Here is a 27,998-nt window from a genome sequence, read left to right as displayed (position 1 = left end):
GTCTCACCCACTGGCCTGCAGTGGGAAACTGGCTTTTGGATTCTAGTCATGTGTGCAAAAGGACAGGTGTTGAGGCAAATACTTGCAATAGGCAGAAATACTGACGCTGGTCAGTGTAAGCAGAGGCAAGGGCAGTGAAAGAAATGGTTTATTCGTACAAGTCAATCTGGGATGTGATGTCCAAGGAAGCGACATTTATATTTAAAGAAATGTCACCTGATAGAACTTCTATTTCCATGTCAAAGTAGGCATTTAAAAGGAGGGTCAACATGCTAACTGACATACACTGGAAACTACAGAACAGCTTTAACTACAAAGGCATGTGTTCACTCCATACTAAGAAGGCATCTTAACAGTACTCTTTTAACTGGAGCACGCATTCATTGTTACATGGTTAAAATAAACTCTGAGACTGTACTTTGGTATAACATAGCTTGAGCTAAATACAGTACTTGAGTTATACAGGTATGTTTACCATGTTCAGGATTTGACTCCTTTGTGTTGGCATGCAAACATTTAGCTAATACATTTTGTAGCTATTCAGTCAGACACCAAACTATTGGATACATTAACATGTTGACCTGATGATGAAAAATGTCAAATGTGGGTGAGATATATCTTTGGTTCCTTTGAAAGTCTTACCCCTTTAACTAACTGCAACACATTCTTCTGCCTCCATAGTAGCTTATAGAAGAGTTCAGCACACCCACTGTCCACTCGTGTATCCACCAACACTGTAACATGAAACTCCACATAGTAACACCAGGAATTGGTCAAAGTAGTGCAAAACCATAAAGAGGGGCCTGATAGAAAAAAAGGTTAATGCAAGGAGAAGGGTTTTGGCTGAGAATAGAGACAACGGACTGAATCAAACGTGTGCCTGTAGAACACAAAAACCTTCCACAGAGGTTCTCTGACAATTGCACAAAAATAATCTCATTTCTGATGGTTTAAGAAAAAAAAATCAGACGTGTAGAGCCACTCGTTTCGGTAAAGTTCACTTTGTGGCAAACCTGAATGTCAAAGCAGGGATTCTAAATGCATGGACTTTTTTTTCCAATCTTGTTAAAAGGGCCAATGTGTTCTAACATTTTTCGTCCATCTTCAATTGCAAACACAAGTCAACAGGTTGGATGCAGCCTTTAAAAGGGCCAATGCAACTGGGTGAATTGAATTCCACCTTAAATCAACCGTCACCGCTAGGAAGCTGATGGGACCACTGTCAGCTGGTCAGGATAATGGACATTAGAACATGACTGGAGCATTATTTCATATTTCATAGAGATTGAAGTTGTGTTTCTCTGTTGAGGTTGGTGGTCATATTGGAATCCCAAATCCTTATTTACAATGGGGGGGATGTGGATTCAGCCCCCTTCATCCTCTTCCAGCCAGAACAATCCATTCTTTAGCTCCACTAGGGACTTAATGAGTTAGTCCAATATAGCTTATAGCTCTGTGTCTGACCCTAGGACCGTGCATTCATGGAGCTTGAGTTGAGATCAGTTTGAAATCAAAGCCATCCACCAGATGACATGTGTAGAGTATATGTTGAGCTGATCCAGACATGGCAGGGTGAGAGAGGAGGCTTCAGTCTGAGTGGTGGGGTTGGACCTGTGGACACCAGTCTGTCTGAGCATACAGGAGGCAGTGGACTGTCTTAAACCTGCAGGAAGGGAGAGAAGACAGTCACACACATATTCACTGTGGAGCACAGGAGCACATTTCAAGTCTTCAGCTCAAGTTAAGTTATTTATGTTAATATAAGTGTTAAATCGCTCTTTATTCATACAGTGATCACTTACATAGTGTGCGCGTTTCATAAAGCCGATCTCTCAGTCACCCACTCTGCATGTAATCGGCAAATAAACTTTTTGGGGATCCCAAAACTGATATAATAATAATAATAATAAATTTTATTCATAATGCACTTTATATTCAAGAAAGAAAGAAAGAAGAAGAATGCTACAAACCGGCACCCGTCTCACTGCCGGTGCACGCGCATATCCGATCCCTGTATACATGCAGAGAGAATGACAACTATGAACGAGTTATCTAGGTGTTCTTATCCGACTTCTCTTGTCCGTTAATGTGCCGATATGTGTGTGAAGTAGATCGGATAAAGGTGTTTACATGCAGGTTACAAGTCCTGTTGAGGTCTTATTGGTTTATTTACCCGATTATGAGTCTGCATGTAAACACACTGATAGATCTTACAGATGAAATCACGATACACCAAGCTGAGTACCAACTTTAACAGAACCAAAAGACAATCTAAATACATCTCTTCTCACTCATAATAGTGATCCTTAATATGAGCTATTCATTTATATCTCAGTATATTCATTTGACCCTAGTCTTTCCAGTCTCACGATAGTATGTATGATAAGAGGTGTTGCACAAAGCCAGTGTGTGGAGGAGCCATATTAAACTGTCCCTGCGTTCCGAATCGCATACTTTCTACTATTTAGTATGGTAGGAAATAGATTTAGTATGTCCCGATTCTTGTGGCCAGATTTAGGATGGTTAGAAAGACCCGGATGTCTACAACATCAGTCCAAGATTTTTAGTGTTGAAAACAGCATCCCATTTGGGCGATTCTGACCAATAATCTAGTGCGCATGTGAAGTGACGTCACATCGACAAAGCCTCCATATCAAAACAAACGGGGATGCGACGGATATAAAAGCAAGAGGCAAGATGAAGGCGCAATGTTATGATGAAATAAATAAGTAAAAGTATGTCCCAATAATATGCCTACTGCATCCTAACTAGATTATTTTTATCGTCGGGTGTAGTATGTAGAATAGAAAAAAGAAAGAGTATGCGATTCGGAACGCAGGGTGTCTCTTTATTAATATGCTTACCTCGTGGGGTCCTCGGCCAATGAAAATCCTCCAACCAGACTGACCACATTTCTTCTGTTGTCAAAGCCTCCGTAGCTGAGAGTCACCTGGAGCAATGAGACACATTATACACAGTGAGACTAACAGAGCAGAGAGCAAACCATGGTGATAGATAATGTTCTCAAGGTTTCAGGACTTCTGGAGCTCTTTACAGAAACACTCTGGTTAGGTTCTTATATTTGGTTGATTAGTAATGCAGAGGAAACTATTTAAAAAAATAATAATTTTAAAGTGGAAAAAACTGACAGTTGAGTGTTTTACAGATATTTGCTGGGACTCTTGACCTCCAGCTTGAAACTAGTTAATAACTAGTAGTAATAACTACAGACTTATTCTCACAAGATGACCAGTGTTTCCTTGACTTGAAGGTGGAGTCAGTGAAAATGCTTGTTTGACATTATCAGTGAATCTCTCCTCACAATATGCAAGCTGTCCGTACTCATTTCTTGCGCTGAAAAGAAATCTGGTGTTAATACGCAGCCCGGGCTCTGTAAACCGGCATGTAGCAAAATGGGCCCACAACAGCTAGCAGCGTGTACCGTTTGGCGCTAAGCAAACAATACAACACACAACAATCCAGTGCTATGAAGCTACTACTTCTTCCTTTATGGTGCAGTTGTGGAGTGACTTCTTTCCCTTCTTATCTGCTCCTGTGTTTGTGTATGTGAATGTGTGTGTGAAAATCCAACTGGAAACCATTCTATATACAAACGTTTCCAATTCACTTAGGGGCCTCAATAGCCATCCCCACATCACAGTTCAGGGGGCGACTGTGGCTCAGGTGGTAGAGCGGGTCGGCCAATGATCGAAGGGTTGGCGGTTTGATTCCCGCCCTGCCACTTGTGTCATGGTTGTTGTGTCCTTGGGAAAAACACTTCACCCACCTTGCCTCGTGTGAATGTTGATAGTTAGCCTGCTATCGGTGTATGAATGTGTGTGTGAATGGTAACGTGGGAATGGGTACAGGTCTCCATTGCAAAAGAGTCTCTGGTCTCAATGGGATTTACCTGTAGAAATAAAGGTAAACAAACACATGTAGTAGAAGAGTGTAGTCACCTGCTGCAGCACAGTGTCTGTGGGCAGTTTGAGCAGGCTCTCCAGGTGAGAGTGGAACAGGTGAGTGTGTGTGAGGGGGACCTCCAGCAGAGCTTCTATGATGTAGCCGATGGTGCAGTCATCTGGCAGGCGGATCTTCTCCGCTGTGCTGATGAAGTTCCCCAGACTGAAAGCAGAGGGCACACATTCACACACACATTCACACACACATTCACACACACACACATTTCACACATATCCTCTTTACAGCAGACATTTCCAAACTCATTTTCCTCCTAAGCCAGAGCAAACTAATGAACCAATAAATCAGATTATTATTATTATTAGATTTCTGTATTTACTATTTAGCTTAACAGAGGTTTTGAAAAACTGCATGTTTGTGTTGATGAAATATATATTGTTGGACTTTTAAGGACTGAAAAATATAGTGTATTGAAATATTTAACATCTAAAAAGGCCGGTATAGAATCTGCAGCATGGTTAGGGTTGAATGGTTGAAAAAAAAAAAAGATGGACATGCAGTGAGTGGCGTACCTGGCCCAGGGGCTCATCTTCAGGGCCAGCCCTCTGCTGATACAGAAACCTGCTCCGCCTGTGGCAAACCAGAATTTGACGGACACCTGAAACCAGACCACGTCAGACCCATCAGCCACTAAACCAGCCCTGTGTTCCAATCCACATACTTTCTGCTATTTAATGGTAGAAAAATATTGTTGTCTTGATTGATGTGTACTACATCTGGTCGAGATTTTAAGTGTTGAAATCAGCATGCTATTTGGGCGATTCTGACCCACAATCCTGTGCGCATCGGAAGTGACGTCACATTGACAGAGCCTCTGTATGTAAACAACCGGGGATGAGCCAGATATATAAAGGAAGAGGCAAGATCAAAACGCAATGTCATGATGAAACAAATAAGTAAAAGTATGTCACAATTGTAGCATACTGCATGCTTACTTAATACTTTCAGCTGTAGTATGTAGGAGAGGGAAAAAGAAAGAGTATGCGATTTGGAATGGCAGGTAGAAGCAGTTTTTTAGAAGGAATATTCTGGAGCCAGGATGTAAGAGAGAAAACTCCTAATGGGATAAGTGACTGACCGAGCCGTCACTCTTGACCCTCTCTGCTGCCTCTATAGGATGGTCCAGACTGGGCCGGCCCACGTACACATCCTGACTGTGGTGGTAGGACGACAGCAGGGCCACCAGGGGGAGCACCAACACATAGTTATCATCATCCACATGGCAGAACCACCTGGAAAACAGACAGACAGACGGACAGACACGCAGACAGAAACACACACACACACATCAATAACCGCTGAATAGGTCCATTCATGTTGGCAGTGGATGCATGTTTTTTTTGTACTTATGACTCACTTCTTCTGCGACTCTATGAACTTGTCGTACTCCACAGACATCTTGCAGCACAGAGCCTGTCTGGTGTGAGCCGCAGAGCAGTTTGTGTTGATCAGGTTCACTCCTGGAGAAGAGACAGCGCTTTGAAAACTCTATGTACACTGGAGGAAATAATGATTTCATCCCTCACTGATTTTGTAAGTTTGCCCACTTACAAATAAATGAAAGGTCTATAATTGTAATGCTAGGTTTATTTTAACAGTGAGAGACACAATATCAAAAAGAAAATCACATTAAAAAAATATATGCATTTTTTTTGCACTTTATTGAGTGAAATAAGTATTTGATCCCCTATCAAAACATTGCTTAGTACTTGGTGGAGAAACCCTTGTTGGCAAGTACAGTTTCGACGGATTGGAAGACCCATCCACGACCCATTTTTTGTGACCAGGCTGAGAGAAGGAGGTTGTCACCCAGGATTTTATGGTACATGGCCCCATCCATAGTTCCCTCGATGCGGTGAAGTCGACCTAGCAGGGAAACACCCCCAAAGCATAATGCTTCAACCTCCATGCTTGACTGTGGGGATGGTGTTCTTGGGGTCATAGTCAGAATTCCTCCTCCTCCAAGAATGGTGAGTCGCATTGATACCAAAGAGCTTGATTTTGTTCTAATCTGACCACATCACCTTCTCCCAAGCATTCTCTGAGTCATTCAGGTGTTCATTGGCAAACTTCAGACGGTTCTGTACATGTCCCTTCTTGAGTAGGGGGACCTTACGGGCACTACAGGATTTCAATCCATTACGGCATAGTGTGTTACCAATGGTTTTCTTGGTGACTGTGGTCCCAGCTGCTTTGGGATCATAAACAAGCTCCTCCCGTGTAGATCTGGGCTGATCCCTCACCTTTCTCATGATCATTGATACCTCACGAGGTGAGATCTTGCATGGAGCCCCAGAACGAGGGGGATTGAGGGTAATTTTGTGTTTCTTTCATTTTCAAATAATCGCACCAACAGTTGTCTCCTTCTCACCCAGCTTCTCGCCAATGGTCTTGTAGTCTATTCCGGCCTTGCGCAGGTCTACAATCTTGTCCCTGATGTCCTTACTCTTTGGCCCATGATGGAGATGTTGGAGTTTGATTTATTGACTCTGTGGAGAGGTGTCTTTTATACAGGAAACTAGTTGAGATTAGGAATACTTTTTTAAAGCACGAGGACTAATCTGTGGGAGCCAGAATTCTTTATGGTTGGTAGGGGATCAAATACTTATTTCACTCAATGAAATGTAAAATAATTTATATATTTTTTTTAATGTGATTTTCTGGATTTTCTTTTTGATATTCTGTCTATCACTGTTAAAATGAACCTAGCTTTAAAATTATAGACCGTTCGTTTCTTTGTATGTAAGTGGGCAAATTTACCATCTCACTGAGGGATCAAATACTTATTTCCTCCACTGTATCAAACATGACTAGATCTTCCGTTTGCTTCAGTTCAAATACTGAACAATCAAACATGACAACGCTCTAATGAGAGGATTCACATCTGAGCTTGTTGCTTGAATCTAAAGTATATCTGCGTTGACATGTTTGTTAACAGAATTGACTGTGCACTTCACACATCATTTTCAACCTATGAAACTACACTAATATGTGTCTTCATATACTGGATGTACAAGTCATTTCTTTGTTTTTTATTTTAATACATTTGCAAAAATCTCTAACAATTGTTTTTAATGTCATTATGGGGTATTATGTGTAGAGTTTTGAAGAAAGCAAATACATTTAATCCAGCGTTATTCCAGGCTGTGACATAATGAAATGTGGAAAAAGTGAAGCGTTGTGAATACTTTCCGTATGCAGTATGCACTGTATCACATGAACCTTTGAGGGATGCACTCCAAACTTTGCACAAATGTCCACTCTACGTGAAGAATGAACTGAACAGATGTTTCAGATCACAAGTCAACAGTCAAAGTGACCTCATAATGAACGCAATATCTCAGTAATGCATTGAGGGATTTACAGTGGCTTGAAAAAGTATTCATACCCCTTGAACTTTTCCACATTTTGTCACGTCACAACCACACACGTACATTTATTTTATTGGGATTTCATGTGATAGACCAACACACAGTGGCGCATAACTGTGAAGTGGAATGAAAATGAAATATGATTTACAATTTTTTTTATAAATAAAAAACTGAAAAGTGTGGCATGCAAAAGTATTCAGCTCCACTGAGTAAATACGTTGTGGAACCACCTATGACCTATCGCTGCAATTACAGCTCCAAGTCTATTTGGGTATGTCTCTACAGCTTTGTACATCTACAGACTGACGTTTTTGCCCGTTCATCTTTGCAAAATAGCCCGAGCGTCAGGTTCAGCGTCAGATTGGATGCAGAGTGTCTGTGTAGTGAAGAGTAGTTCTACTGGAGCCACAAACCACCAGGAAACAAGGCTTACTTTACTTGACTTTATTTTGCAAGCAAAGTTATTTTGTGTTGATGATTGCCATGATGATTGCCATGGTTATTGAATGGTAAATCAAAAGACACACAACAACATCTTCACACACTCAGTTGTGGTGAGGATGTGGTGGGAACAACGGGAGAAGGCCTCACTAGGCCTCTATTTATAGTGGGAGGAGCAATCAATTACCCTGAATCACCACTTGGTGTCTCTTGTGGAGGTGAGGTGAGGCTGAAAGAACTGGCAGTTTCTAACAGTCTGTGAACAGCAATTTTCAAGTCTTTCCAGATATTCTCAATTTGATTTAGGTCTGGAACTTGACTGGGCCATTCTAACACATGACTATGCTTTGATCTAAACCATTCCATAGTAGATCTGGCTGTATGTTTAGGGTAGTTGTCCCTCTGGAAGGTGAACCTCCACCCCAGTCTCAAGTCTTTTACAGACTCTTAACAGGTTTTTCTGTCCTGTATTTGGCTCCATCTATCTTCCTATCAACTCTGACCTGCTTCCCTGTCCCTGCTGAAGAACAGGACCCCCACAGCATGATGCTGCCACCACCATGTTTCACAGTGGGGATGGTGTGTTCAGGGTGATGTGCAGTGTTTTCCGCCACACATTGCATTTTGCATTCAGGCCAGAAACTTCAAGTTTGGTCTTATCTGCATATGCTGCGTCCACCGAATGGTTTGTGGCAAGGGTTGGAGGAAGGTGCTCTGTTCAGATGAGACCAAAATTTAAGTTTTTGGCCATAATGCAAAATGCAATGTGTGGTGGAAAACTCACACTGCACATCACCCTGAACACACCATCCCTACCGTGAAACATGGTGGTGGCAGCATCATGCTGTGGGGGTCCTGTTCTTCAGCAGGGAAGGGGAAGCTGTTTAGAGTTGATGGGAAGATGGATGGAGCCAAATACAGGACAGAAAACCTGTTAGAGTCTGCAAGAGACTTGAGAGTGGGGTGAAAGTTCACCTTACATCAGGACAACTAGCCTAAATGTACAGCCATATCTACTATGGAATGGTTTAGATCAAAGCATAGTCATGTGTTAGAAAGGCACAGTCAAAGTCCAGACCTTAATACAATTGAGAATATCTGGAAAGACTTTTGAAGAAAATTGCTGTTCACAGACGCTCTCCATCCAATCTGACGCTGAATCTGAAGCTCGAGCTATTTTGCAAAGAAGAATGGGCAAAAATGTCAGTCTGTAGATGTACAAAGCTGGAGGAGACATACCCCAATAGACTTGCAGCTGTAATTGCAGTGATAGGTGGTTCTACAACGTATTGACGCAGGGGGGCTGAATACTTTTGCACGCCACATTTTTCTGTTTTTTATTTATAAAAAAAATTGAAAAACATGTTTCATTTTCATTCCACTTCACAATTATGCGCCACTTTGTGTTGGTCTATCACATGAAATCCCAATAAAATAAATGTACGTGTAGGGATTGTTACGTGACAAAATGTGGAAAGTTCAAGGGGTATGAATACTTCTTCAAGCCACTGTAAGTCAAATTTGGCAAACACTCACAATTTGATTAGGACTGATAAGATTTGAAGCTTTGATGGACTTTCTTCAAACTTGCACAAATGTCCACTCTGAGGTTGCGTTCCGAATCGCATACTTTCTACTATATAGTATGTAGAAAAAAGATTTAGGATGTCCCGATTCTTGTGGCCAGATTTAGGATGGTTAGAATACCCGGATGGTCTACTTCATGCGGCCAAGATTGTTAGTGTTGAAAAGTGCATCCTATTTGGGGCGATTCTGACCCACAATCCAGTGCGCACGTGAAGTGACGTAACATCGACGAAGCCTGTAGGTCCATGTTATGAAAACAAACGGGGATGCGCCGGATATAAAAGCAAGAGGCAAGATCAAGGCGCAATGTTATGATGAAATAAGAGAGAAAAGTATGTCCCAATAGTATGTCTACTGCATCCTAACTAGATTCTTTTTATCGTCGGATGTAGTATATAGAATAGAAAAAAGAAAGAGTATGCGATTCGGAACGCAACCTGACTCAAAGATGAACTGAATAGAGTTTGGAGGTCAAAGGTCAAAGGTTAGTGTGACCTTCCATATTGTGAGGTCTCAGTGACCTTGTACCATATTGTATCTTCTTAAGAGCTTTATCTTCTTTAAAGCATTGACTACCACAACTGGACTTTTAACGTTTTAAAATTGTATGCCTGGTAGTGGAATGTATTTCTAGTTTCATTCTTATACATGTGTGAAATAAAATAATGAATGTCTCAAGATTGCCCAGGTAGCCTACTGTTATGCAGATTTACTACTATTGAATCGGCCCGTCTGCCCGCCCAAAAAGTTATAAATGGTAAATGGACTTGACTTATATAGCGCTTGTTAGCCAATTTTCTCAGCCCCAAAGCGCTTTACATTTCTTATCACATTCACCCATTCATACACACACTCATACACTGATGGCAGTAGCTGCCATGCAAGGCTCCAAGGGACCATCGGGAGCAATGTGGGGTTCAGTGTCTTGCCCAGGGACAATTCGACATGTGGCGGGTAGGCGGGGGATCGAACCTCCGACCCTGCACTCCAGAGGCGATCTCCCTACCCACTTCCCCACTGCCGCCCCTATAATCTGTGTAATACAGTTTTTGCAGAAAAGGTTACTAATATATATCTGAGCTTCTCACCTGTTCTCGTCTGCAGCTCCCTGTCCTCACCGTCAGTGAATATATAGGTCTGAAACAAAGACACACAATGTTAAAATAATTTGTGCAAACACAAACCTGCCCACATGCACACAAACACAAGTTTGTTCTCCTGCTGGGACACAATGAATAGCTCCATTGTCTGCTCTTGCCGATGAGGTCGTGTGCAAAGCAACAATGACACACAGAGGTAGGGGAAGAGAATATTTCACAACACCCCTCAGTGCTGAAACTCATCGTAGCAGGTGTGCTGTGACACTGAACAAATCAGACGTTCATTTGACAGACACAACATACACAACACCAGGACATAAATACACTTATTGTTTCACCTTCATCCTTTCTTTAGGTGAACAAGTCAAACTAGCAGTGTGACAGACCAAAGTGCAGCCACTATGTGTTTGATCAATGAGCATCATTAGTTCCATATGGTATGGCTCCAGTTTACATCAGAATCTCCCATAGTCTTTTCAACATTGGTAGGGGTGTGTATTATACACTCAGTGGCAACTTTATTAGGTACACCTTGCTAGTACCGGGTTGGACCTCCTTTGGCCTTCAGAACTGCCTTCATTCTTCGTCGTATACTTTCAACAAGGTGTTGGAAACATTCCTCAGAGGTATTTGGTGATGTGAATCTCCCGTTCCACCACATCCCTCCCATAAGTGCTCTATTGGGTTGAGAGCTGATGACTGTGCAGGCCTTTGGAGGACAGTCAACTCACTGTCATGTTCAAGAAAGCAGTTTGAGATGATTCTAGCTTTGTGACATGGTGCATTATCCTGCTGGAAGTAGCCATCAGAAGATGGGTACACTGTGGTCATAAAGGGATGGACATGGTCAGCAACAATACTCAGGTAGGCTGTGGTGTTTAAACAAAGCTCAATTGGTACTAAAGGGTCCAAAGTGCCAAGAAAATATCCCCCACACATTTACACCACCACTAGCAGCCTGAAAAGTTGATACAAGGCAGGATGGATCCATGCTTTCATGTTGTTTATGCCAAATTCTGACCCTACCATCTGAATGTCGCAACTGAAATTAGGCATGGCAGTGGTGGATGATGATGATGATGATATGATATTCTGACGGTATGATGATCTTATGCAAAAATAACACGGTTCAAGGTATCACAATTATAGCGCTATCATTTAAAATTCCACCCGATGATAATGTTTTCATTTTTTAAACAACATATAGAATGTTCTGAACATTAATACACTTGTATGATAACATAATACCGTAGTTTTCGGACTATAAGCCGCGACTTTTTCCCCATTTTTCGACCCTGTTATTACACAGCACAGTATATATTCTGTAGCTACTAGGGATGGGCGTTAGTACTCGAGTACTCCACGTTTCAAATGAACTCGATTGGTGGATGAGGAAAATCGTTTTTTTTTAGTGTCTGTACTGTAGCCTTTAGGCCGGCGGGCCGCGGCCACCCTATTTTAAAATGTTATATACGTGTACAAAACGGATAAAATAAAGTTTAACAAAATTAAATATTTTGATGCAAGTGCAATAAACTGAGCGTTGTGTCAAACATCAACTGCAAATAACTGCCACCACCGTGCCACCGCAGCGCAGCCTGTGTTCTCCACAGCACCGCAGAGCTGAACACGGTCTCTCCTTTCTTCTCCAGAACATTTTCAGGAATATAACTGTCCAATTATTTCAAAGCAGATGATAAAGTTACGTTTATAAAAAGGGGAGATGACACCTGTTACTCTCAGTTAGTAATGAGTAGCCTCCAGGTGAGCATGCAAGGTGCTCTCCGCTTGGAAAGAAAAGAAGAAGCAAGGCTTACTTCAGGCACATTCGCTCCGAGCCAACAACAGTTAAGAAGCCTTCAAAAGGGAATATGGGGATAAGATTCAAAAACCGACCGGTGTAACGTACCGTTAATGAGGAATTAGTCGCGGTAATTATTCACGGACACGGAGTGAGCATTACGCGGTTGGATATACAACTATCTGCTTTGGTGAGTTATTTATATGTATTTAAATTGTAGGACAATCATTTTATATTATCTGCTGCCCTTCTTATTTTAAATGGTGACTTAGGCTATTTTTTTTTGTTACAACTACAGCCCATGCTTTTTTTCTCTCTCCACCGCAGACCTACTCGATCGGTTTAAATTGTGGCCCGTCTATTTAATTACTTTCAGTGAGGAAAATGTGTTTTAAACTTGTGGAAAAAAATCCTTAATATCATATGGCAACTGTGACTGTTTGACGATACGCATTGAGCGCTTTATTGCGGTCAACCGTTGTTCTAGACAGATGCGTTGCGTTCTAAAAATAGAAAAAAGTTTAACGAGGAATCGATTGATCCTCGAGGAATGAAAGCGATCACACGAGTAGCGAAAACACTCGTGCCCATCCCTAGTAGCTACTATTGCTCTAAATGGTAACACTTACGTAGCCTACGTTATGCAAATATGCAACTTGTTTGTTGAAATGTTAATAAATGGGAGTTTCCTCAAGCAGCCATCTCTTTCCCGACAATCCCCTCTGTGCACGAACTCTTACAGGTAATTAAACATTATCACCTGCGGTTTATAGTCCAGTGCGGCTTATAGTGCGGAAAATACGGTAAATAAGAACATTTAATTATTCTTAACAAAGCAGTCCTTAAGTGAGCTGCTTAACAAGGTTTTTAGAGACATGCTCACTTTCTACTCATTTCTCTTCTAGTAAAAGTGGTTGTGATGCAGGGATATTCTGAACATTAAAAAGGTGCACTGTGTAACATTTGAAGTATGATGAAAGTTCTCGAATGCAACGCTCCCTATGTAACCCCACCGCTTTAGAATAATAACAGAAGCTACGGTGGCCTTAAAAGGACAAGAAGCTAGTTACTAAAGATGGCCTCATCCACCACTGCCTCAAGTCTTTCCAAAATATCAAGTGATGAGGTGAAGTTGTATTAAGATTGAATTTCTGAATTCTGTATATTATATACAGTGTAGTGTGAAAGTTTGTGAACCCCTTGAGCCTTTTGGAATTTTATTTATGTTAACCATTATTAATTCATTTTTATCAATACCAGTATTTTTTATATGAAATAACAGATGTTTGTTTATCAATTCAACATTTTTCTTTTCCAGAAATCAACTGTTAAAACAGATAAAACAAATTATTTGACAACTGTTGTATGTGCAAAAGTTTGTGAACCCTGAGCTGCATTGCTTAAATCGAGCAAGGTAAACACAATCAGGTGGGCCAAATCGAGTGATGAAATAGACCAATGTAATGAGAGATCTTCAGGGAAGAAATTGGGCGGCACTAGATAAAACAAAGATAAAACCAGGTCAGTTTAGGCCCACCAAACTGAACCCATACAGGTCAGACATGGTCAAAGGGGAAGAAATCTCAGAGGATCTCAGGAATAGAGTTTTGATGTTACAAATTTGTCTGGGGACAGCTATAAATTCATATAAAAAAGTTTGAGCTCCATCGGTCCACCGTGAGGCAAATCATCTACAAATGGAGAGCTTTAAGAGTGACTTAACATCTGCCTAGAAGTGGACTTCCTTCAAAAATATCTTCAAGCGCCACAAGAAAAGTGATTTTTCAGGTAAGAGCCAACACAAACATTACATCTGAGATTTGCAGACCATTTGCCACCACCGTTCTTGACTTGGGAGAAGGTTCTCTTGGTGGTAGGCAGAGTTGCGTTTTTGCCCAAACATGGCGGTTTTGGTTGTGACCAAACAGTTCAATTTTGGACAAATCTGTCCACAGAAAAGACTTCAGGTATCTCCAGGTGCTCTCTGGCAAAGTTGTGACAAGCACTTTTGTTCTTTTTTGAGAGTAGAGGCTTCTTCAGCAACCCTCCCTTGAAAGCCATGTTGACTTATTGTGGAACCATGCACATCTGTCCCAGATGCTTTTTTTTTTGTGGTGCTTATGGATATTTTTGAAGGAAGTCTACTTCTAGGCAGATATTCAGTCACTCTTAAAGCTCTCCATTTGTAGATGATTTGCCTCACGGTGGACCGATGGAGCTCAAACTTTTTTTTAATTAATGTATAGCTGTCCCCAAACAAATGTGCAGCATCACAACTCTATTCCTGAGATCCTATGAGATTTTGTTTGCTTTTAGCATGTCTGACCTGTATGGGTTCACTTTGGTGAGCCTAAACTGACCTGGTTTGATCTCTTTTCATCTAGTGCCGCCCAATTTCTTCCCTAAAGATCTCTCACTACATTGGTCCATTTCGTCACTCAATTTGGCCCACCTGATTGTGTTTACCTGCTCCATTTAAGCAGGTAAACACAATCTCCTGCTCCTTTAGATAACCATCATCTATGTGTTTATTAGGGGTGGGAAAAATAATCGATTTTCTGATTAATCGCGATTCTCTCTCGAACAATTCCGAATCGATTCATAAAAGTTAATAATCTATTTTTTTATTTTTTTAGTATTTAATATTAGTATTTCCTGCGCCACTGCGCATGCACACCACACAAGTGCGAGTTGTTAAAAGTGGCGACAAAAGGGCAGAGAGCAGCAAACCCATGTGACCTGCACTGGCTTTGTGTCTGTTAATGTTTTTGTATGAGAGCTGAATTCCAAGCCATACTTTTTGCACAATGTGTTGAAATGACATAGAAAATAATAGAATAGAAATCCTATAGAAACATCATTCACAAGAGTAGAAAGAAAATTAAACTGAATCGGTTTAGTTTTTACACACTTCCATATTGTGTTGAAAGCTGCATTGATTATTGCACTGGTAAGTCATATTTGTGACAAGAAAAGCTTTTTCTCTAATACAATATTAGAGAAGGTAATTCATCTGTTGATTGTATTTAATGATCATCACAAAAGTAGGAAGTGATTAGCAAACTCTTGAGTAGCAAACTCAGATGTGTATATAAATATATTTTTGAAAATCACACATAGGTATGTATGTAAAAAAAATTGCACCGAGAATCGATTTTGAATCGAATCGTTGACCTCGGAATCGGAACCGGATCGTGAGGTGCCAAGAGATTCCCACCCCTAGTGTTTATGTGAAGTTAGCTTCTCTAGACCCCACTACAGTGGAAGGCCTGCACTCAAACATTTACACTCAACAAAAATATAAACGCAACACTTTTGTTTTTGCTCCCATTTTTCATGAGATGGACTTAAAGATCTAAAATTCATTCCAGATACACAATATTACCATTTCTCTCAAACATTGTTCACAAATCTGTCTAAATGTGTGATAGTGAGCACTTCTGCTTTGCTGAGATAATCCATCTCACCTCACAGGTGTGCCACATCAAGATGCTGATCTGACATCATGATTAGTGCACAGGTGTGCCTTAGACTGTCCACAATAAAAGGCCACTCTGAAATGTGCATTTGTTTGCTTTATTGGGGGTCTGGGGACTCAGAACCAGTCAGTATCTGGTGTGACCACCATTTGCCTCATGCAGTGCAACACATCTTCTTTGCATAGAGTTTATCAGATTGTCAATTGTGGCCTGTGGAATGTTGGTCCACTCCTCTTCAATAGCTGTGCGAAGTTGCTGGATATTAGTGGGAAGTGGTGCACGCTGTCGTACGCCGGTCAAGCACATCCCAAACATGCTCAATGGGTGACATGTCCGGTGAGTATGCTGGCCATGCAAGAACTGGGACATTTTCAGCTTCCAAGAATTGTGTACAGATCCTTGCAACATGGGGCCGTGCATTATCTTGCTGAAACGTGAGGTGATGTTCATGGATGTATGGCACAACAATGGGCCTCAGGATCTCATCACGGTATCTCTGTGCATTCAAAATGCCATCAATAAAATGCACCTGTGTGCTTCGTCCATAACAGATGCCTGCCCATACCATAACCCCACCACCACCATGGGCCACTCGATCCACAACATTGACATCAGCAAAGCGCTTACCCACACAACGCCACACACGCTGTCTGCCATCTGCCCTGAACAATGTAAACCGAGATTCATCCGTGAAGAGAACACCTCTCCAACGTGCCAGACGCCATCGAATGTGAGCATTTGCCCACTCAAGTCTGTTACGGCGACGAGCTGGAGTCAGGTCAAGACCCCGATGAGGACGACGAGCATGCAGTTGAGCTTCCCTGAGACGGTTTCTGACAGTTTGTGCAGAAATTGTTTGGTTATGCAAACCAATTGTTTCAGCAGCTGTCTCAGTGGCTGGTCTCAGATGATCTTGGAGGTGAACCTGCTGGATGTGGAGGTCCTGGGCTGGTGTGGTTACACGTGGTCTGCGGTTGTGAGGCCGGTTAGATGTACTGCCATATTCTCTGAAACGCCTTTGGAGACGGCTTATGGTGGAGAAATGAATATTCAATGCACGAGCAACAGATCTGGTTGACATTCCTGCTGTCAGCATGCCAATTGCACGCTCCCTCAATGCTTGTGGCATCTGTGGCATTTTGCTGTGAGACAAAACTGCACATTTCAGGGTGGCCTTTTATTGTGGACAGTCTAAGGCACACCTGTGCACTAATCATGATGTCAGATCAGCATCTTGATGTGGCACACCTGTGAGGTGGGATGGATTATCTCAGCAAAGCAGAAGTGCTCACTATCACACATTTAGACAGATTTGTGAACAATGTTTGAGAGAAATGGTAATATTGTGTATCTGGAATGAATTTTAGATCTTTAAGTCCATCTCATGAAAAATGGGAGCAAAAACAAAAGTGTTGCGTTTATATTTTTGTTCAGTGTACATTGTACAGATTGGTACTGGCAGCTTGTTATTTTACAGGCACCTCTCAGTATCTAAGAGTAAATGGTTAGTAAACGTGGCAGGGTTAGCACAGGACAGAGATACAGTGGAGCCCTTTGATACCGGAACACTAACTAAAGTGGACCTTCTCCATCCACTCTCACAGGGACACAACCCTCCTCCTGCCCACACTCAGTCTCTTTGTGTGGCACTCAGACTTACTGATAGCTTTGTGCAGAACTGCTCACATGGCCTTCTGTGTAGGAAACTTCAAACTTTACTAAAGGCACTTGGGACTACTCTAACCCAAAGCTCCCTTCACTCACATCTGACTGTATGTTAAACCATATAGGCCTGAAAGTCAAAGTCAAAGTCTTTTATTGTCAGTTCTGATATAAGACATACATCAGAATCAAAATGGCGTTTATCTCTGACCCACAGTTGGAAGGATAAAATAAAAAATATAGAGTTAAATAAGATAAACATGAACAATATTTACATAAGATCAATTCTAAATACTAAGTAGTGCAAAGGAATTTTCTGTGCAATATAAAACAGTAGGGGAGAGTGGCCTGAGTTGTGCCACTTTTTACTCAAAGTGGTTTTAAAGTAAGGCCTTGACAGTAAAGTCTCCAACCCAAATATGTACATATATTTCAGGGTGTTGTGCATCCCCGGCAACAATAACTTTGGATCTGAGAGAATACCATGGGGTAAATTGTGCCATTGATATACATCTCATAAACTGTAATGCAAGACAAATCCATTAGACAATCACTTATTTAAGGTTTATTTAAAGTAAATATTTTACAAAGACTGAAGGACAATTTTCTTAAACAAGGCCTAGCAGATTTAATGGTTTTACCTGCAAAGCTCACAATGACAAAGTCACCATCATCATCTTTCTGGCCATCTGAACTCTCATCAGTGGTGTCGTTAAGTGGAATGGAGATGTCGGTCTCTTCTGAGCTACTGTAAACAATCACTTTCTTTTGGGGACCAGCGTATACAGCCATGCCAATGGCAAAACTCTCAGAAATGTACTTTGCACTAGCTGCTCCGCCCTTGTAGAACCAACTGCCACCTGGCATATGCGATTCCCCCTCCATTTCTGCCTTTAAATCAAGGCTCAAAACTACACTACAGTCTGCTGCTATTGTAACATGGGCTGACAGAGGAAGGTAGCATTACATTTAATAGATTCTGGCTGTTACAATATGCACTCCACATTAAGCATGAAAATAACCTGCCGATGCAGGTAGGCGACGGAAAGAAATTGCGAGCTATTTGCATTTTTGCTCACCAAACTGTCTGACAGTATTTCCGTGCGTCTGACATTTCTTTATAATGTATAGTTCTGTTTGAGTTTAACCTTTGTGAACGCGAACCGAATGAAAAAATAAGAAATAATAATAATGTATCCGCTCTCAACTGGTGCGCACCAAGGAAGCGGACTGTTAGGGATGAATTAGCGATGCAACAATACGTTTAGCCCACGGTTCAATACGAACATCGGTTCTTGGGTCACGGTTTTGTTACGCATTTTGTGCAAAGAAAAAGGACAAAGAAAATTGATATTATTTTTATTCCAAAATCATTTCTTTATTTTGCTTATAAACTTGAAAGAACAACACATCTTACTACGTTATTTGTTTACTAATGCTAAGCTAACGCTAATACTAGAGGACTCTGAGAAGGCTTCAAAAAGACTGAAGTCTGTGACCATCTCACATCTGAAGACAATTAGTCAAAACTGAGTTGTTACTCACAGACATTTTGCAAAGACAAGGGATCTTATATTTGCAAGACCACAACTAGATTCCTTTTGAGATTGGAGTATTTCCAATCAAACATGTGGTTTCAGAGTGGGGAAATCAAATTCCTACATTTTGCCCAACACCTGCTAGAGTCAAACTCCCAGAATGCAACTCTACTATTTCACATTCCAGATAATGGCAGTCACCACCACACACAAGCCTTTGCATCACAGGGTTGGAATTCATTTCTTAGTTTTGACGCAATGGAAAACTGACAGTTGGGCATTTCATTTAACACCAAGCCCTCTGTCTTACACACACACACACACACACACACACACACACACACACACACACACACACACACACACACACACACACACACACACACACACACACACACACACACACACACACACACACACACACACACACACACACACACACACACACACACACACACACACACACACACACACACACACACACACGGGTTTTGTTTTCCATCAAACAATGTCAGAAATGCATTAGGAATGTCCTCACCACTCACTCTGCTTCTCAATAAATGTATTCTTTATGGAACGTTGCCCGATCACACAGCTGTGCAGCATCTGTCACATGCAGTCAAAGCTGTGCTGCGTTAGCACATGACACGCACACGCACAGTAGGGCTGGCCCGAATGCCATTTTTCAGGCTTTGAGTATTCGTTGGTTTTTCCGAGCGAATATTCGTTCCAGAAAAACACACCATCAAACCAACATTAAAGGTCAAAGTTCAAATAATTCAATAATATTTTTGAAATGAACGTCTAATTTGTATTTTACAATTGTTTTATAACTTGTGTATCCAAATATTATTTGCTGACAAAATATACTGCAGTTTGAGCTATCTTTGAAATTTAAAAAAAATAAAAAAATGTTTGAAAAAAACGAAGAAAAAAAACGAATATCCCGAATACTGAATTGAGCTCCGAATACTCATTTAACAAACGAATACTCGTATATTCGAATAATTCGGGCCAGCCCTAACGCACACACAAAATCAGTGAATATCTCCTCATGATCTGCTACCTGTCAGTACAGAGGGTCCACTAAAAAAAGTTGGTGTTAATACACAGCCTAGGCTCTGTAAACTGGTATGTAAACAAAGCAAATCTGGTAACTAGCGTTCTCCAGCATCGCTGACTCCACCTTTAAATCAATGGGCTCTGACTCATAGATAAATACTCTGACTGTGGCTATCAGCATCCGACATAAACCCCACCTACCAAGTAAGGGTACTGTTTGCAGTGGAAACACAAGCCAGATGTACGCTTACCATTCCAAACTGAACTGTGCTGCACAGTGTAAAAAGAATCTTTACAGGCTAGCCAGGCTCACCTGTTCTTTGGCTTGGGAAACCCAGGTCTGGATCAGCAGCTCCAGTCTGGACTTGTGGTACTTCCTGGTAGTTTTCACTGCAATAAAAATGTCTTTCAGCTCCAAAGGGTCCCGAGACCCAGACCCCGACAGTCCACCAGCCTTTCCATTGGAGTCCTTCCCCCTGTTAGGACTAGGGCTATGAACCATGGTGCCTTCAGTCTGCCCTGCGGAGCTCCTATTGAGCCCTGTGTGGAGGTGGTGCACAGACACTGCTGGAGGCTTGGCATGTTGCTGCAGGCCTGTGTGTGTGGGTCTAGCCTGGGCTGTGTGTGTGGGTCTAGCCTGGGCTGTGTGTGTGGGTCTAGCCTGGGCTGTGTGTGTAGGTCTAGCCTGGGCTGTGTGTGTGGGTCTGGCCTGGGCTCGGGGCTGAGGAAGGTCCACCCGGCCGGCCTGGTGCTGGACAGCGGGGATGAGCAGCAGCAGGAGGCCACAGAAGGCCAGAGAGAGCAAGAAGCACAGCTTACTGACTCCCACTGAAGCTATGTGCATCCTCACAGCCAGGCATCAGCCTCCAGGGCTGCAGTCACCTCCAGACAGGGCCATCCTCACACAGCATCAGGAGAACCTGCACACAGAGAGAAGCTGGGTCAAAGCCTCCACTACATCACATAGTGTAGGAAATGTTTGTTCATATTGACAAGCTGAGGTCACAAAGTGATGTAATGCTCCTTTAAAGGTCACATATTATGCTAAATGCACTTTTTAAATGTGTTCTAACATATCCATGGGTCCACGGTGTGCCTAGAGACTGGCAAAATATCAAAAAAAATAACAATCTCTCCTTTTCTCACTCTCCCCCTTTCTGAAACCCCCACCCCTCCCCCCCAATATACTCCAGTCAGAATTCTCGCCGACTATTACGTAATAGTCGGCACAGCCACATCCCCATATTTTCTTTATATGTCCATGCTTCCCCCCCAGAAACGTCCACCGTGCACTAGTCTATGATAACCCCACCCCCCCATTTCTTATTGGTCCACGGCCCCGAGATCCGATGGAAAATTTTCCGAGCGACAGCCATGTTGTTTTCCCCGCTAAGCGACAAGATGCCCTTAGTACAGCCTGAATGTTACATACACCAACACAGAATGCTTTTGCTCATACTCCACTAATTTATCTTAACCACAGCAGTCTAACAGCGTTTTTAATAACACAACGGATAGGAAGCTACCTGTGCTTTTTTTTAAACGGTGAAACTAAAATTAGAGCTGGCCCGAATGCCATTTTTCAGGCTTCGAATATTCGTTGTTTTTTCCGAGCGAATATTCGAATATTCGTTCCAGAAAAACACACCATTAAAAAAAAAAAAAAAAAAAAAAAAAAAAAATTAAGATTGAAGTTGAAGATTTACGCGATCGGAGGTGAAGTAATGGATGCGCTATGACACTTAGTGATGTAATATCCTCCTAAATGAGCAATACTACTACTACTACTACTACTACTACAATATTACTAACTTTTATATCCAAATATAAAATTATTCTTGCAAATTTTTTTTTTAAAAAAATAAAATATAAAAAAAATAAAAAAAAACAAAGCTCCGAATACTAATTTTCCGAACGAGTATTCGAATATTCGAATAATTCGGGCCAGCCCTAACTAAAATAATAGTTTTTATTGGTAGTTTTGCCTGACTGGTGTATAGCTATTAGCTTTGGGACAAGCAACCAGCTTTTGCTCATAACACGCTGTTTATATTCCCCACAGCAGTCTGAAAATGACTCGTTTTTAACATGACAATGGATGGGAAGATATTCCTGTAGAAATCAAACTTTGAAGCTACTGTTTTCACTGGTATGTAGCTTCGGTTGTAGCACCAAGTTTTGCTCCTAATACACTAACTTAGCTTTCCCCTTGCAGTCTAATAATGCCTCGTTTTTAATAACACAATAGATAGGAAGCTACCTGTGCTTTTTTTAAATGGTGAAACTAAAATAATAGTTTTTATTGGTAGTTTTGCCTGACTGGTGTATAGCTATTAGCTTTGGGACAAGCAACCAGCTATGGCTTAGCTCCGGGTAAACACTGTGTTCGCAGTCACGCAGTGTCTCTCTAGTATCGCGAGAGCACGGCAGAGACGGTGGGAGAGCCCCATGGACATATAAAGAAAGGCCGGCAGAGAGGTGGGAGGGGCCAGCCAGATCGCACAAATATAGGTCATCCTGAGACCAGAGGACAATCAGGGTATCAGGCTTGCTACAATAAATGATCTGAACGGGTTTTTCAGCAAACATCTAAAAATATAAGTATTAGGGACTACTTAGACCATATAGAATTGACAGCAAAGTGCATAATATGTGAGCTTTAACTACATGATCACTGTCCAAGTCTAGACAAAGTTCACTCAGAAAATATATAAGGTGAGAAGTTTTTTCCAGCACTGGTCAATTTTGAGATTGTTGTCTATTTTGTTTCAATCATACTATTCATATCTAGTATAAATCAAAGGTCCAAAATGTACATTAAGATGTGTATTTGACTTAAACTGTTTGTGTCTGTATATTTCTCCTATACAACCATCATTAGCCCCTTTTACACAGAGATTGCGGCATATTGACGGAACGAAAGACTGGCAATTTGCCGGCTCTGCTTGGTTAGGTGTTATTTACACAGAACGTAGCAACGCCGGCCTGCTGCCGCATCAGTAGTCCCTTTTACACAGCGTTCCGGAATGAAAGAGGTGCTTGTAAACAGCGTCAGGTGTGACGTAAACATTTAGCACCGCGCCGGTCAGCTGCTTTACAACAACAACACTGGCCGGTGAATTGAGAGCAGAAGTGCTAGAGCAGGGGTGTCCAAACTTTTTTCACTGAGGGCCACATACAGAAAAATCTACGAAGGGCCGGGCCACTTTGCAAAAATAACACGTTTATCAGGACATGTAGCTGCTCTGATGTTTAGTTTCATAGTGTCTTCGTAAATTGTAATCCTTCTTCACGGCAACACTTTCCTTGCACATTAAACAGATACATTCCCCCTCTTGTTAAATGCCATTGATACACCCAGTGTTTTCTGCTTTTTTGTCCAATGTCCAGCTGGGTGAAAATAGTAGCCAGCTGAGATCCCGACTCTCCTAGGGGGGTCCGGGGGTATGCCCCCCCGGGAGATTTTTTAAAGTTTTTAAAGTGAAATGCATGAATCTGGTGCACTTTGAGAGGAAAATTAAGAGGCTAAATCTGAAGAATTTTGTATGAAAAAAATGGAGACAATGTGTCAGATGAATTAGAAGCTATTGGAGAAGGACACATAGATTTTCCATAATAATATTAATTTAAAATAAAATATTATGCAGGGTCCTCTGGGATGGGCTTAGTGCTCTTTTTCTTTTATGGGACACATTTCTGCAATGCAAAAAAAAAAAAAAAAAAAAAATTTTTTTTTTTTTTTTTTTTCAAAGGGCCATATTACATTATATTTTTAAAATCGTCCGCGGGCCAATAAAAAGCGGGCCGCGGGCCGCAGTTGGCCCGCGGGCCGTAGTTTGGACACCCCTGTGCTAGAGCTTGCAGTAAGAGGGCCGTATTTTACTGTCCCCACGATGTGCCGGTTGATCTCGCTACGCGCTGAGTCCAACATCACTGGGACTGTTAACCAAACTGACAACATCACTCCGCTCACTGCGTCACCTGTGTGTGTATGTGTGTGTGTGTGTGTGTGTGTGTGTGTGTGTGTATGTGGGTGGGTGTCTGTGTGACAGGTTGGCTGTGAGCGATCTCTTTGAGAGCAGTGCTCTGCCAATCAGACATACACATACACACAGTGTGTGAAGTCACGTTTCTGTAGACAGAAATATAGTGTGGATATAAGATCAGATTTAGGATAATAATAGCGGCGGCGATCTCGCTACGTGCTGAGTCCAGCGTCTCTGGGACAGTTAACAACCAAACTGACAAAATCACTCGGCTCACTGCGTCAACTAACTGTCTGTGTGTTTGTGTGACAGGTTGGCTGTGAGCGAGTCTCTTTGGGGGCAGTGCTCTGTCATTCAGACATACACACACACACAGTGTGTGAAGTCTGTTACTGTAGACAGAAATAAAGTGTGGATATACGCTCAGATTTAGGATAATAATAGCGGCGGCGATCCGGTAGCAGCCTAGCTTAGCCTAGCCTAGCTGTACAACTTCCCCCGGGCAGAAATAGACTCATAAACTCTGCAAAATGAAGCGTGGGGGTTTGGATTGAGCAGCGGACCTTATGATCAACTAGATTATACGCCGTTCCTTTTATTTGGCGATTGTTACTGGACATCAGGCCGCCGTGGTAATGTTAAACACACCTCCGCCCTGCTGTATAAATGCGACCGTAGCGGAACGAGGGAAGAGTGACCAGGGTAGCTGGTCATAAGGTCCGCTGCTCAATCCAAACCCCCACGCTTCATCCACGAGTGTATGAGTCTATTTCTGCCCGGGGGAAGTTGTATAATGGGAAAGCTAAGCTAGGCAAAGCTAGGCTGTGACCGGATCGCCACCGCTATTATTATCCTAAATCTGAGCGTATATCCACACTTTATTTCTGTCTACAGTAACGTGACTTCACACACACTGTGTGTGTGTGTGTATGTCTGATCACTGCTCTCACAAAGAGACTCGCTCACAGCCAACCTGTCACACAAACACACACACAATGGGAAAGCTAGGCTAGGCTAAGCTAGGCTGCGACCGGATCGTCGCCGCTATTATATATTATTATCCTAAGTCTGAGCGTATATCCACACTTTATTTCTGTCTACAGTAACGTGACTTCACACACTGTGTGTATGTGTATATCTGATCTCTGCCCTCACAAAGAGACTCGCTCACAGCCAACCTGTCACACAAACACACACACACACACACACACAGGCACAGAGGTGAAGCAGTGAGCAGCGGAGTGATTTTTGTCAGTTTGGTTAACAGTCCCAGAGATGTTGGACTCAGCGCGGAGCGAGATCAACCGGCACATCGTGGGGACAGTAAAATACGGCCCTCTTAGTGCAAGCTCCAGCACTTCTGCTCTCAATTCACCGTTGTTGTAAAGCAGCTGACCGGCGCGGCGCTAAATGTTTACGTCACACCTGACGCTGTTTACAAGCACCTCTTTCATTCCGGAGCGCTGTGTAAAAGGGACTACTGATGCGCCAGCAGGCCGGCGTTGCTTGGTTCTGTGTAAATAACACAGAAACAAGAGCCCCTTTTACACAGAGATTGCGGCATATTGACGGAACAACATCACTCCAATATGCCGGCTTTGCTTGCTTCTGTGTTATTTACACAGAACCAAGCAACGCCGGCCTGCTGGCGCATCAGTAGTCCCTTTTACACAGCGCTCCAGAATGAAAGAGGTGCTTGTAAACAGCGTCAGGTGTGACGTAAACATTTAGCGCCGCGCCGGTCAGCTGCTTTACAACAACAACAATGGCCGGTGAATTGAGAGCAGAAGTGCTGGAGCTTGCAGTAAGAGGGCCGTATTTTACTGTCCCCACGATGTGCCAGTTGATCTCGCTACGCGCTGAGTCCAACATCACTGGGACAGTTAACCAAACTGACTAAATCAATCCGACCGCTTCACCTCTGTGTGTGTGTGTGTGTGTGTGTGTGTGTGACAGGTTGGTTGTGAGCGAGTCTCTTTGTGAGGGCAGCGATCTGCCAATCAGACATACACATACACACAGTGTGTGAAGTCACGTTACTGTAGACAGAAATAAAGTGTGGATACGCTCAGACTTAGGATAATAATAGCGGCGGCGGAATGTGTTAGCAAAACAGTAGCTCTGTGGCTAACAGCTGAGCCGGAGCCTTCAGTCAGCTGAAGCAGACAGTCTAGCGGGGCGAGCAGACTATTACCCCGTTACTAGGTCGACCTTCAAGCTGCGCGTCGGGCTCCTGCTTCAGCTTGTCGGTCTTTATTTCTAGCAAGTGACCCGTTCGCTATACTTTATCCCTTACTTAGCCTAGCCTAGCTTTCCATTGTACAACTTCTCCTGGGCAGAAATAGACTCATACACTCTGCAAAATGAAGCGCGGGGGTTTGGATTGAGCAACGGACCTTATGATCAGCTAGATTATACACCGTTCCTTTTATTTGGTGATTTTTACGGGACATCAGGCCGCCGTGGTTAATGTTAAACACACGTCCTTCAACTGCTAACATGGTCGCATGTTTAGAACGTAGACTATGGAACGTCAAACGCCCCCCTGTTCCGCAACAACAAGCTGGAGCATTTAAACAGAGAGGCGGAACTGATCGTGTCGGGAATCTTACTACCCCCCGAGGTAGTAAAATTCCCGGAACGATCACTCGCACCTTTCTTCCCTCGTTCCGCAACTGTCGCATTTACACAGCTGGGGGGAGGGCCGAAAGGCCGGCATATTCCCGGCTTTCACTGGCTGTGTAAAAGGGGCTAAGCAGAGCCGGCAAATTGGAGTGATGTTGTTCCGTCATTATGCCGCAATCTCTGTGTAAAAGGGGCTAGTATCTCAACGTTAGTTTTTCTTTCTCAAATACTCTTAACCAAAGATCTCCACTTCTGAAGCGCTGTCAACTAAACTGTAGTTTCCATCATCATTCTTAGCACTATTCAGAGGGTTATCACAAGAAGGATTTGTTCATCATAAGTTGTTTATTGTCGGATTAATGACACTAAATGCATTTTAAGACCTGTACAGATTTTGTTTTGATTTTCTAAAACAAAAATGGCTGTATCCGAAATCTGATCTGTAAAAACTTTGGACACTGATAGCCTATGCTGTAAATGAAATAAAGATTTGAAGTGAGGCTATAGGCCTATCCAACGCGAGAGTTTAAAGGACCTTTGATGTGTGTCCCTGCCGTGGCAGGAGGAATAACAGCCATCCATTGTAGAAAAAGCTTTGAGAACTTAAAGTGCCGACACTTGAGCTAGCACATAGCTCACGGACCAAACTGTTTACGCTACCTCCAGGTTAAACATGACGGGCTTATTTATAGCCCTGTAATGTTACATTACACTGTTAATGATGGGCTACACACTGTTTAATGGCACTAGTCACAAAGACCTATCGGTCAAAACGGCCCGTGCAAATATAATTCTAACATTTAGCCATTACACTAACTTTGGTTCCTGATTCCAGCTGTGCTCACCGTTTGAAATAAAACGTGTTTGTTCAGAAGTACAATTTCGATTCAAATATGTTCTGGTTTGAGAGTTAAACATACAAGAGTAGTTTATAGAAACTCCTCAAGTAGGCTACTGGACCCCCTTATTCTACCAGACACAGCAGTGAGTCTGTAACAAGCGCATTCTAGATGAAAGAATTTCCAAGTGGAGTTTGGCGTGGAGTGCTTTGGAAAGAATGGCATCGCTGCAGCACTTACCATGAACTATCCCAGGACACGCTTGACTTGTGTTCTCCAGTAGGCCTATGACACTTTTCAAGTCTGTCGGGAAACAGCGACGAATCCTACAATCACACCCGGCTCACTACGGTCAGTGTAGGGTTAGAGAGGAATGCCACCGGGCTCCACCAAACGACTGGTCTTCGTCTTTGTTGTTTCACAAATCACTAAACTCACCCCGGACGGGCCCGGCAAGCTATCCAGGAGTATGACACCGCTGTTCCGGTCACCACCTTCATAATAAAATATTGAGGGAACCATTCCC

At 42.4% G+C, this 27,998-nt stretch overlaps 1 protein-coding gene across 1 annotated transcript; it reads right to left on the bottom strand.

Annotated features, from left to right (window-relative positions):
* On the bottom strand, window positions 1-27,908 carry rfng (RFNG O-fucosylpeptide 3-beta-N-acetylglucosaminyltransferase). Its single transcript, XM_080049243.1, has 9 exons — window positions 27,713-27,908; window positions 20,336-20,942; window positions 10,469-10,517; window positions 5,339-5,441; window positions 5,060-5,213; window positions 4,494-4,579; window positions 3,960-4,125; window positions 2,865-2,950; window positions 1-1,663 (listed from the first exon to the last, which is right to left on the bottom strand). The coding sequence occupies exons 2-9, from the start codon at window positions 20,864-20,866 to the stop codon at window positions 1,588-1,590; spliced, it is 1,251 nt and encodes a 416-aa protein (XP_079905369.1). The 5' UTR covers window positions 20,867-20,942; window positions 27,713-27,908; the 3' UTR covers window positions 1-1,587.
* Between the last annotated feature and the right edge of the window lie 90 nt (window positions 27,909-27,998).

This window comes from Ammodytes marinus, assembly GCF_949987685.1.
Source record: "Ammodytes marinus genome assembly, chromosome: 20".
In the NCBI taxonomy this organism is placed as follows: Eukaryota; Metazoa; Chordata; class Actinopteri; order Uranoscopiformes; family Ammodytidae; genus Ammodytes; species Ammodytes marinus.
This window is presented reverse-complemented; position numbering and strand designations above follow the sequence as displayed.

What these genes read in the sequence shown, in the direction of transcription:
- rfng (XM_080049243.1), bottom strand. Translation starts at nt 20,866, where the DNA reads ATGCACATAGCTTCAGTGGGAGTCAGTAAGCTGTGCTTCTTGCTCTCT. An exon ending in TTTCCCAAGCCAAAGAACAG is followed by an intron (nt 10,518 to 20,335) that starts GTGAGCCTGGCT and finishes TCTTTGTTTCAG; the next exon opens with ACCTATATATTCACTGACGG. An exon ending in GGGTCAAGAGTGACGGCTCG is followed by an intron (nt 4,580 to 5,059) that starts GTCAGTCACTTA and finishes GTCTGGTTTCAG; the next exon opens with GTGTCCGTCAAATTCTGGTT.